The sequence below is a fragment of the Epinephelus lanceolatus genome, chromosome 9 (genome assembly GCF_041903045.1).
Source record: "Epinephelus lanceolatus isolate andai-2023 chromosome 9, ASM4190304v1, whole genome shotgun sequence".
In the NCBI taxonomy this organism is placed as follows: Eukaryota; Metazoa; Chordata; class Actinopteri; order Perciformes; family Serranidae; genus Epinephelus; species Epinephelus lanceolatus.
The window spans coordinates 10197897-10210430 of NC_135742.1; the positions used below are offsets into that span (position 1 = coordinate 10197897).

General features: G+C 40.2%; 1 protein-coding gene across 3 annotated transcripts in view; it reads left to right on the forward strand.

Annotated features, from left to right (window-relative positions):
- ksr2 (kinase suppressor of ras 2) overlaps positions 1 to 12534 on the forward strand; it is a 202467-nt gene that overhangs the window by 15046 nt on the left and 174887 nt on the right. For all 3 annotated transcript variants that reach the window (XM_033620167.2, XM_033620165.2, XM_033620168.2), the window contains exons 2-3: positions 6042 to 6182; positions 7397 to 7547. In XM_033620167.2, coding sequence (XP_033476058.1) covers positions 6042 to 6182; positions 7397 to 7547 — 292 coding nt within the window. The remainder of the gene's footprint in view (positions 1 to 6041; positions 6183 to 7396; positions 7548 to 12534) is intronic.

Below are 12534 nucleotides of genomic sequence, written 5' to 3' on the forward strand. Positions count from 1 at the left end.
TTAACAGCTGTAAATGACATAGATTCCCAAAATGATAGACAAACATATTTTGCGGTCATTGAAAAAATAGAGTACTTACTGTATATGTGACCCCATGACACTGCAGTGAACCCAGCCCTGTCCATTAAGCACACTGTCATCACCTCCTCACTTATTTCTTGCAAGCAGAGGATCACTGCCACTGTCATCCTCTTTAACGTGTACTTACTATGACAATGCACTTCAATTAGCAATACATTTTCAATATAAAATTCCAAGTAATATGAGAAAAATGTGGAATATGAAAACACGAACCTACAAAAAAGGAAGAGGAGGCAGATGAATGAGAGATACAGTGCGCTCCATCAGCAGAAGTCATGTGCCTCTAATACAAACACCTAAGTTGGTATAAGATGTTTAATTTGCATCACTGAGGTCCTGAACTCACAACATCCGCCAACAGTAGCAGGTCTTGATCCGGTTTAGCCAACCATCAGACAACTTTTTACTTCCCCAACCACCAGGGTTGTGATAACATCTGTCAATGTGTATAAAGGCAGACAGATACACTCCAGTTATGTTACATGTTGCACATACTGCACTTGCAGTCTTGAATGAATAAATGAACCTTTATTTATCCCCGTAGGGAGATTCAGGTGTCAAAAAAAACAGCAACAGTAAACGTTAAGAACGATTAATAGATAAAGTTAAATAGTAAATAAATAAGTAAATAGATAAAAGGATAATCGAGAGGAGTGAGACCAGATATTAAAATACTAATACTAAAAAGTCAAGTCCGTGTAAAGTACGTGCCGTGTGCATAGGTCAGTGTGCCAAGTCCATGTGCAGGGTTTGGGTTTAAAGGTGCAAGTGCAGAATGCAGTTCTCCCAGCAGATAGTCATGGAGCGTCCATGGGATTCCTAGCCCAGCCGCTCTGTCCTGCATGGGTTCGCCATGTGTTTCAATCAAATCATGTGTTTCAAATCTACACAGCACAATACCTGAGAAGTCATTAACATGTTTATTCTGCACCACCCAGTTCTCAAACTCTCAACCTTCGACACATCGGGCGAGTCATGATCTTGTTGAGCTACCTGCCGAGTGAAAAACCATAGGCTAACCTCACACCATGACTTAAACAATCACCAGGGTTGCATTTAAAGGCAGATTTCCAACTATCCATCCATCCATCTTCTAACCGCTTCATCCTCTTGAGGGTCGCGGGGGGGCTGGAGGTTCCCAGCTGACATTGGGCGAGAGGCAGGGTACACCCTGGACAGGTTGCCAGACTATCACAGGGCTGACACATAGAGACAGACAACCATTCACGGTCACATTCACACCTACGGACAATTTAGAGTTATCAATTAACCTAATCCCCAATCTGCATGGCTTTGGACTGTGGGAGGAAGCCGGAGTGCCCGGAGAGAACCCATGCTGACACGGGGAAAACATGCAAACTCCGCACAGAAGGGCTCCCACACCCAGGATCGAACCATGAACCCTCTTGCTGTGAGGCGACAATGCTAACCACCACACCACCGTGCTACCCGATTTCCAGCTAGTGTTAGCACTGTGGGCTGAATTTTTGATATTTCAAAAAATCTGTTTGTGTTGTTGTGGAGGACAGTCTGAAGACACTTATTCACAAGTTGGTGTCAATTGTGGGAGGAGATAGGTTTAAAGTCAATCAGAAGAGACAGAGGAATGAAGTAAAGTTAATGTTTAATTCAGAATATGAGTGCACAGATTACCAGATGATTTGTACTGATTAAGATTTAACAGAACTCTTTGGCGCTTGGACACCAGAGGGAGATATTTTGTGACTGAGGTACATCTGAGCGGCAAATGTCTGGAGTCCAGACACTGGTGGCTGCTGACTCTGAGGCTGATGAGACTACGTGGTGATGGGGAGGGTACAGCAAGAAAGAACTACGGCAGAGAAGGAACCATATTCAAAATGAGGAGGAGTAAGATGACAGGCTGACAGAGGTGTGTCGCTGTGCTATTGGTTGATTTTCAGTCAGCTGATGACTCAATTGACAGACCCAGACAATGACACCTAGAGATAGTGAGTGAGCATGCGTGCAAGGAGTGAATGGCAGGGTGAGAAAGTAAACTTACAGCCTGAGCATGAAAAGTATTGTCTCCCTGTCTGAACTTTCACTAGAGTTTCATTAGTTTTACAATTTTGAGAAAACAGTTTTGCACTTTTGACTGTTGCAGTAGTGCCATCATCAGGACTATTAGCCCACATGCTAGTTAAGGAAGTTTGGCATAGGATATGTGGGTGAAGATTCTCACTCATTCAGGCCATGGTAATCTTTCATGGTAATCTTCAGTTCGAACTGACTCAAACTCAAAAGGACTGGTGTGGAGTCAATGTTCTTTTCAATTCCCATACCAGTCGAAACACATTCTTCCAAAATTGATAAGCAACATGTCGGTGAAGATTCTCAGACATCCAGATCATGGTAATCTAAAGTATTATAGCGTAGGCAACTGGACCTATTTCGTTCGTTAAATATTAGTGTGCAGTAATGTGTTCCTCAGGCATGATAATAAATACAGTTTTGAAATGACAGCATGTATCAATCAGAAAGTGTGAATACAAGTTAAGTTTGTCAGGGACATGATGTTTCCCCTCTGACAACTTCAGTAAGGATTGGAAGGATCTTACAGATGTATTGTAGTTGCACAAATAATAAAAAGGTCAGTGCGAGCCACAGAAAATTGTTTCCAAAACTGTTGGGATTCAGTGTCTTGCTCACAAACTATTTGGTAGAATGTATATTTACAGCCACATGGGAGTTTAAAGGTCCAGTGTGTAAGATTTAGGGTGATTTAGTGCCATCTAGTGGTGAGGATTGCAGATTGCAACCAGTTGAAACATCTTTAGGTTAGAATTCTGTCAGCGTTCATTGTTCAGGAGGTTTTTACCAGGAGCTAACTGCTTATAGCGGAGTAGTGCTATCTAGGGTGGCTGATGCAAACACATGAATGGCCTTATTTGGTGCCAGTGTTTGGTTTGTCTGCTCTGGGCTACCGTAGAAACATGGCAGTGCAACATGGCGATCTCTGTAGACGAGGACATGCTTTGAATGTAGATACCCTATAAACAGTTCATTCTCAGATAACAAAAACACAGTGATTCTTACTTTCAGGTGATAATGCACCAAAAATGATTTTCCATTTCTGTCAGTATATCCCCCTAAATCCCACACACTGGACCTTTAAAATGTATGTCTGTAGTTTCTAGTGACCAAACACCATCTCACACTGTTTTAAAGAAACATGTTTTTCAACCTGGGAAAACTGTAGTGAAATGATTCACACCGTTTTAAGATTGAATGTGCCCGTGGTGATGTGCTGATCTCTGCTGGACGGGGACAGATTTCGGGGAAAACTATTTTCCTCCAAAAATTTAAATTAGACCCAAAATTGAATTACATATAATCTCTATGTTGTTTAATTGTATCCTGCAGTTTGAATACAGTCATACATAGCGCTGTAATGGTTTGTTTATTGTGCCAAACTGTCACTGTACGCATGTTATTTTGTCCTCAAATCACAAAGGCATGACACACCCTACTCTCCCTCTGATTAACTGAAACTCATTGCCTTTGTTGGTTGGGTTGATATAGGCTATTTGGGCAAGAGGTTTGGGATTGTTTAGGGTTAAGGTAAGAATGTCAGCGTAAACCAATCAGAGGCAGAGTAAGGCAGAGTAGGGCTGGTCATGCCTTCACCATACTAGTAAAAAAAGAAACTTGCTCACGGTTTGGAGACATAGATTTAAATAATACCTACATACTTGATGCCAAGATGGTGCCTGGCACATATGCTAAAAAAAAGTTTCTAGCTTTCAGGTTTACTTCTGTAGTATGCGCAAGGAAATTATCAAAGACCGAACGGTCATGACGACAGTGAGAGCGGTCGAGGAGCCAGACTTTGGTGTCAGTTCTATCGGAGTCAATGGGGCACTACAAATCATCATTTTGCAATGATGTATACAATTGTATCTCAAAATGGCCGTGAATGCAGGGCTATGGCTAGTTGCTGGTTTACTATCTACACATTGTGATGAGGCTGCTCTTCACCAAAAAACCTGCACTGATGACAGGAAGTTTGTTCTATCAGTAGAACAGTAGTCGTTTGCACCCATGTATCTGTACTTTGAAATGAGTCTACAGGAGCTGACCAGTATAACCACAGCTTTCAACCACTAACCACTGAGCTACTCCACTGGAGTTAACAGGCGCTGAGGGATGTTAGTAGTGGTGGCTGAGGGAAAAGAGTGTTGCATTTATCTCCCCTGCACTGGTTATCCAGGCTGTCCAAGGATGTCAGTGACTTTGCAGGAAACAGTGAACGTCTCTGACTGTGAGACGACAGTACTGTACTGTCCATCTGAAGGGTGGCAGATTCATTTTAATGTCAGTGTCATATTTCAAACAACTTTGATCCGTGGGACTTTTAACAGTTTTTTAGACAAGAGGCAGCAAGTTGTTGTAAAATGAAGTTAAGTCTTTGACGTCTTTATAACTGACCAGCAAAAAAATACGAACAGAAATATTCTTTAAAAATGCCTTAAGTTAACCTTAAGTAATTATGATTAGTACTAAGTGTCACCTGCTCTGAATCAGTAGACTGGCATCTTGACTCTATTCACTTTCAGAATTTATGATTCATAAGTATCTATTGGGTGCAATTATTACATTTTGTGTGGACTTCATCGTGCACATAACTGTACATATTTCTCATGTTTACTTTTATTCTGTTGTTTATTCTATTGGTGTATATATTGTAATTCAATTTAACACTAAAAGGGAATTTATACCTCTGCGTTGAATCAACGCCGTAGCTACGGCGTAGCCTGACGTGCACCTCCCCAGAAATGTAACTATGCGTCACGGTGGCACAGACCTCCTGTCTGTTCCTGTAAGCTGAAACCATTTCCCTCAGTGGAAAGGAAGCCTTTATTTACTTGTATTTCACAGATAAGAAACAATAAATTGTGAAGACAGTAAAGCCTCCACAAAAATATCATTTCAATTCTTGTGTGTGATTTATCCTGGCTTCACATGAGCAGAGGAAATCTCCACTCATCGCTAGGCTAATTTATACAATGTAAAATGCCATAGGCTGGCGCTAATAAAGTTAGCATGTTGTATTTGTGGGGAAAATGTGTTTAGTATAAGACAGTTGTTCTGTCAGTGAACCTTGTGAGTTGTAACGGAGCCAAATTATGCAATGTTACCTTTGTTAAATGTTGCTGTTGTCCCTGGCTTCATATGAGAAGAGAGATAGATCTCTAGCTGCTAGGCTAGTCTCAACACAGCGATGATATATATTTTATTTAATATTTTATATCTTAAGGACTAGTGTTAAATACTGTAGCAAAACAACATTTTATTTTGTATTATTTATTTTAATGCACATTTTCATTCTGTTATATTTTATTTAATTGCTTTATATTTACATACTTCTATTTCATACTTATATTCTTACTTCCTATAATTCTTACATTCTTTACATCGGAGTGACTGTAATGAATCACAGTTTCCCCTCGGGGGTCAGTCAAGTATTTCTGATTTTGATTCTGAACAATACCTTTTTGCAAACTCAATATTTAGTAAATCTTCTTGCTTTCCATAACAGTACGCCTTTCTTGCCTTGATATTACAGCATGCAGAAGGATTTAATACCGACCTCATATAGCAACTTAATTGATTATTGGGGTTCTATTTATTGTCAGTTTTGCTTGTGATAAAACATGTCAGGATTACAAGTTAGGCCCAGACATGTATTTCATGTTGTAGTACTGAGGTGAAACAAGTCAATTTATTAACGATACCCAGTGTTGCAATTAAAGGTGTTTTTTTTTTGTGTGTTCACTTTCCCTGGTCTGCATCAGATTTTTGTCTCTTCTTTTCAGTTGCACAGTACTAAAATACGCACCGTTTTAATTTTGTGCAGTCAAGTTGTATTCATTATGCATTAAACAAAGCATCATGTATCAGCAGCCCTCCCTCACTGTGTTTGTCCCTCTTGTTCTCAGGGGAAGTTGGTGAAGTACTTCAGCCGCCAGCTGTCCTGTAAGTGCAAAGTGGCCTTAGAGGAGCGCAGTGTCGAGCTGGAGGACTTCCCTCGCCTCGGCCACTGGTTCCGCATCGTCAACTTGAGGAAGGAGGTCACACAGGTAATATGTCTGAATAAAAAAGATGTTCATCTTTATCTCCCATATTTACAATGTGAGAATGTGAGATAGTATTACTCAGATTACAGATCTGGCATCAGTACAGTGATGTACAGAGGGGTGACAGAGTGGTGTCTGACAGAATCTCTCCTACACATCTGATGACTGGACATGTCATATTAACATCATTTTCATAATCAAACCATCCAGTGACTGCTTGTGTCTTTTATGGACACATCTGTCAGAAGACACATCTTCTGACAGAACAGCTGGTTGAATTTCAGCCTGCATGCACATTTGCCTGCCATCTGCCTGCTGTTGTTTGAGGGTGACATAAACTTTCAAATAAAAGCATATCCTAAAGATGACGATATGGATGTTTTCACTTAGCATCGTTGATTACTGAATCAATATATTGGTCCAGATCGATGGATGGTTACACTCTTCTTATAGTTAGTTTGTGACCCACCCACCATGTTGGATACAGTTGACTGAAGTCACACTAAAATATGTTTCTAAAAACATCTGAGGTGAGAAATAGGCAATGCAGTAACAGAATCTTGATTCATATTTGATCAGCGCTGCCTGGTTTGACAGTTTGACCACAGTTCATGAGCAGTTATTGACATGATTGACAGCTGCATAAAAGACTTCTCGGCTCTGATTGGTTTATTTTATTCAGCCGCAGTGGGTTCTTGGAGTTGCCATTAGAAGCACTATGAGGAGGAGGAAGATGAGGAGGAGGAGCATGATTTTTTCTCACAGATTATCTGTCATGTACTACTTTGTGGATGTAGTGACAGTTTCAGGAAATATGACAGAGTTATTTTTATAAACTCACCAACTACAGCCTTAGAGCTTTAAAAGGACTTGATTTCCAGGCATGTCGTGCTTGATTGGCCGGTGTCTCAGCACATTACGGTCACCCATGTGTATGAATTTAACGTATAGGTTTCTGTCTCATAGAGGTAAACCCAAATCCATGCTTTAAAATGACACGGACGAGCCAGCTTTTTCACAGCCCATGACCTCTTTCCACTCTGAACTGACCATAAAACACAATTAAAATGTTCTACACAATTTCTTTTCATTGACATTTGAGGCTCCCAATGTGTTGAGTCAGTCAGTGCATCCTAAACCAAGTGTTCCATAAACTGATATGAGATCTTAACGATGTGTATCTGTGTCATCTGTTTGCCTATGTGTGTGTTCTGCAGGAGATGAGCCCGGGTGAGGTGACCCTGGAGGGCCTGCTGGAGATGAGCGAGGAGCAGGTGTGTGAGCTGCTGCAGAAGTTTGGTGCCAACGAAGAGGAGTGCGCTCGACTCAACGCCTCCCTCTCCTGCCTCAGAAAGGCCCACCAGCTCGGTAAGTGCACACCCAAAACATGCAGAGACGAGCTGACATAAGCACACACACATCCAAAGAAGCACCAGCCTGTAAATATCCTTAAAGGGATAGCGTCTTGTAGAGTTATCACCATTTACTCTACTGTCTGTAAAATTCCTAACTAATTTGCTTCGAAGTTTTTCAAATAAAGGTCTGCTTAACTTTAAATTATCTGCTGTGCAAGATAACAAAGACACTCTTTACGAGGAGACTTTTTTTCCACGTTGCTTTCCTGGTATTGGTGTCAGGTGACAGACAATAAGTGGAACGTAATCACACATTTGACAGAAACAAAAAAAAGTTAATGTTTATTGTTGGTAATAATCTTACTATAGAGTGTATTTTTTGTATGGTACAAAAATGAATTAATGCAGTTTTGTAATATGTAAAAAGGACAAACTAGATGATGGTACAAATCTGGGGGTTTCTCCCTAAAAACTAAATTATATATACAGAACTTGACTTTAATTTTGACACTTTTCAGACACCTGCTATAGTTCCACATTTGTGTGGTTTATATCTTTGCCATCAATTTATTTTTACAAGAATGTAAAATCTCATGTCTTGCTAGAGGCAGACAGTAAACCAAAGGGATCAGTAAGTCGCCCTTACTAATCATCTTTTTTTTTATAAAGATATATGATTTTTTTTTTCCAGAAAGAGACCTTTGTGAAAAATTCTCTGTGGTGCATTCAAGGACACTCTGACATTTGAGACTCGACAGCCAGCTGCTTATTTTTGTTAAAAGTATTTTGAGGCATTTAAGTTTAGGGTAGAGAGCTGACAAGAAGTAAGGAGACAAAAAGAGGATGACGTGCACCAAAAGTCTTCAGCCGGACTCTATAAACATGAGAATGCACTTGAATTGTCAGTGTCTTGAAGTATGCTATAATAGCAATTTATTTAATCAACTCACTTGTGCCCAGAGACTGTATTTAGTATGATATGGATATTTGCAACATTTGTACTGATTGGTCTTGGAATACAGACTCACTTTGTGTAGGTGACTAACAATAGAACTTTTACATTTTTTGATGACATTAAAAGTCACATTTTAATCAATAGTCAAAATCAGGATTACTGAAATATGACTGAAAATGCCAACATAATTTTTGTAAATGGTGGCATGGTGGTGCAGTGGTTAGCATTGTTGCCTCACAGTAAGATTCCTGGTTCTAATCCAGGGTGGGGGAGCCCTCCTGTGCAGAGTTTGCATGTTCTCCCCGTGTCAGCGTGGGTTTTCTCCAGATGCTCCAGCTTCCTCCCACAGTCCAAAGACATGCAGGTTAACTGGTGACTCTAAATTGTCCGTAGGTGTGAATGTGAGTGTGAATGGTTGTCTGTCTCTCATACGGAAAATGAATGAATGTTTATAAATGTCTTAAATATGAAAAGTTTGTTTACACTGCATATGTGTGTGTATTTTTAATATTCAGCATGTTACTAGTTCAATGGTAAATGGCAAATACGTTTGTGCTCCTTCTTGTAGAAAAATCAGTAGCACCATGTGCCCAAAGATCAAATATAGTAAGAAAAGAAAACCCCACTTTTTAGCCAAACTATCGACTGATTTTGAAAATGTATTCAGATTTGTGATGTGGCATGCAAAAAACAAACACACAAAAAATTAAAGAAAATAATAAAATTTCAGTTGTGGGCACTAACGGGGTACATTTTTTAAACTAAATTCTTCTACTTGTTTTCACAACAGTTGTGTTTACTTACAGCTTCTCCCTTGGTCTGATTTCTCAACAGCATAGTTTATTAATTCTTTACTTTTGGCAGTCAACTTGCATCAATTAGCTGTTAGAGCGTCCTTAAATGCACCATCACTCTAAAATAATGTTTCTTGAGTGAGTCTAACCGTGATGTATTACTCATGTCAAATATCTGCAATTTGATTTGTATACAAACTGAAATAAAAGCAGGAACTCAATCTTAAAATCTACACCATGGTTTCATGATGTGAAGTATTTACAATGTGTAGGTCCTGAGATAAAACAAACAATGATGGTGTTGTGGCGCACAATCAAAAAGCAGGAGAAGGATGCTTATTTACATCCGACTGTATTAAGTAACAGCCAACAATTACCTCATTATCCTGCTCTGTGAGATGTGTGTACGTAGCATGTGTGAGAGCTGTTATGCACTTTTGTAATGAATTCAGAGAAGGAGAGTTGTTTTTGAGATACAGATGACGTGATGACATAGAACAGGAGCGGAGAACAGCTGCCTGTTCTTATGTGTGTATCTATAGTCAGGGACGTTTGATTTCAAAGGGCTTTATTTTTCAGTTAGCCTTACCTAAGGTGGAACAAAACACATCCATGTTTTTTCATGATCTTTACATGTCCCCTGTATGAAACGGATAGTCGAACCAACAATATTTAATTCACTCATTTTCCATAGCCGCTTATCCTGTTAGGGGTTGCAGGGTGGCTGCAGCCTATCCCAGCTGACACTGGGTGAGAGGCAGGGTACACCCTGGACAGGTCACCAGACTATCACAGGGCTGACACATAGAGACAGACAACCATTCACACTCGCATTCACACCTTTAGAGTCACCAATTAACCTGCATGTCTTTGGACTGTGGGAGGAAGCCGGAGTACCCAGAGAAAACCCACGCTGACACAGGGAGAACATGCAAACTCTCCCCCACCCTGGGGTTCGAACCAGGAAACCTCTTGCTGTGAGGCAACAATGCTAAACACAGCATCACCATGCCACCTCCAAAATATTTTATACACCAAAACACAGCAAAAAGTAATGAAATGGATAAATACATATACAGTATTCTTGGTGGAGGTTCGTGCTTCCCGAGTGCCCTTCTAGTTCCCTATATCATTTGCTACAGCTTATAAGAAACAAACACCATTCCCACTTCCATACCGTCAGAATAACACACATTAGTGTGTGCAGTTCCTTCTGTTTTGTCCAATACTGCCATCTGAAAACTACAGACATTTATAGTAAAGATGAATCCTAACAGTGACAGGGATGACAAATCAGTTAAAACAACAAATAAAAACTTATTATAAAGAATGTAAAATATGTAAAGTCAATATAAAATCAATGCAAATCAAATTTTGATAATGTTTTATGCATGATAGGTGAGATAGGAGCATTTAAGGGGGAGAAGGGGGTCGTCAGGGGTTGGCCGAGGTCAGCGAGACATTACCGCTACCCGCTTGGTCTATCTCTGGTGCAGCTTGGCGTGGCATGGCGCGTCTAAACTGACAATGGAAATGCAAATGGCCACGGCCAAAATCAACACTGGAAAAAGCCCTTAAGTGACACCTTAAGATAAGATCCTTTATTCGTCACACAGCAGGGAAATTTGCAACATTACAGCAGTAAAGAGATAGTGCCAACAGAAAGCATTAGTAGAAAAAAATAAAATACGAGGCCGTGTATGAATATGTAAAGTAAGTACAAAAACACAGCAGTATAAAAACACAAAATAATAATAAGGAAGCATAAAAAAGAAGCAGAATATAATAAGGAGACAGACTGAATTACTGATTTTACATTATTGGCCGATGGAAGTATGGATATTGCGCAGTTTAACAGAGTGATTGATTGTAAGCAGTAAAGCAGTAAGCAGTAAAGCATAAAACGAAAAGCATAAAACGAAATACAATAATTAATAGACAGACTGAGTGGCAGAATTTTGGGGCGGCAGTAGCTCAGTCCATAGGGACTTGGGTTGGGAACCGGAGGGTCACCTGTTCAAGTCCCTGTCTGGACCAAATATGGAGCGTGGACTGGTGGCTGGAGAGGTGCCAGTTCACCTCCTGGGCACTGCCAAGGTGCCTTTGAGCAAGGCACCGAACCCCCCAACTCCTCACTCTGACATCGCTCCACTTAGTGCATGTATAGGTCCTGTTTGTGCATGTGTGTGTGTGTAATTGACAGCGAGTAAAAAAAAATTGAATTTCCCCTTGGGGATTAATAAATTCAGATTAATGTGTTTGTTATAATAATGTAGATATAGTATATCTAGAAAAAAGCTTTGTTAATAATATAATCCATACATCCACATACTGAACTAAGACTTGCGTTACATTCAAGGTTGCTGTTTATTATTTCACTGTACAAAAAAATCATGTTTTATTAATGACCCTTGACATTATACGCCCTCACCAAAACCATGGTGTATATTTATTATGTTTCTCTTTATTTAGATTTAGATTTAGATATACTTTATTAATCCCTGAGGGGAAATTCAATTTTTCAACTCTGTTGTCATACACACATAGGCCCACACACATGCACAACATTTAACGGAGAGATGCCAGAGTGGGAGGGATGCCTTGGACAGGTGCCCTGGGCAGTTAGGGGTTGGGTGCCTTGCTTAAGAGCGACCGGGCAGTGCCCAGGAGGCAAATTGGCACCTCCTCAACTGCCAGTCCAGGTTCTGTGCTTGGTATGTGTGGGGAATTGAGCCGGCGACCCTCCCTATGGACTGAGCTACTGCCGTCCCCCCTCTTAATTCATGGAGTATCAAACAAGTCCATAATTTACAGCAGCCATCATCTGTAGTTTGATGCATGTTATGTGTTTATGATGCTGGCAAAAGGGATGTATCAAAAAAAAACATCACCATATTTAACTCTAACTCAGCTTCATTAATTAAAATCCATCAGATCCTTTAGTTGTTTAATTGCCATGACATATGTATACAGTATACTGTAATGCTCCTCAGTCTTAGCTGTGGTGTTACTTCACTGCCAGCCCTCAGACATAACTTACTAAATACATAGTGTGTTTCTGTAGGTGGCACTGTTTCCTCCACATGTTCAGCCACAGTGGGTCTGTTCTTCTTTTACTCTTAACAAACTGTAAATGAAGCTGAATCACTACTTGTGTGCCAGCAGATAAGACACCGCCTGTTTAGAGCGACAGCTGTCATGATGTCGATACATCACTACCAGGTTATAATGAATCACTGCTGCAGCAGTCA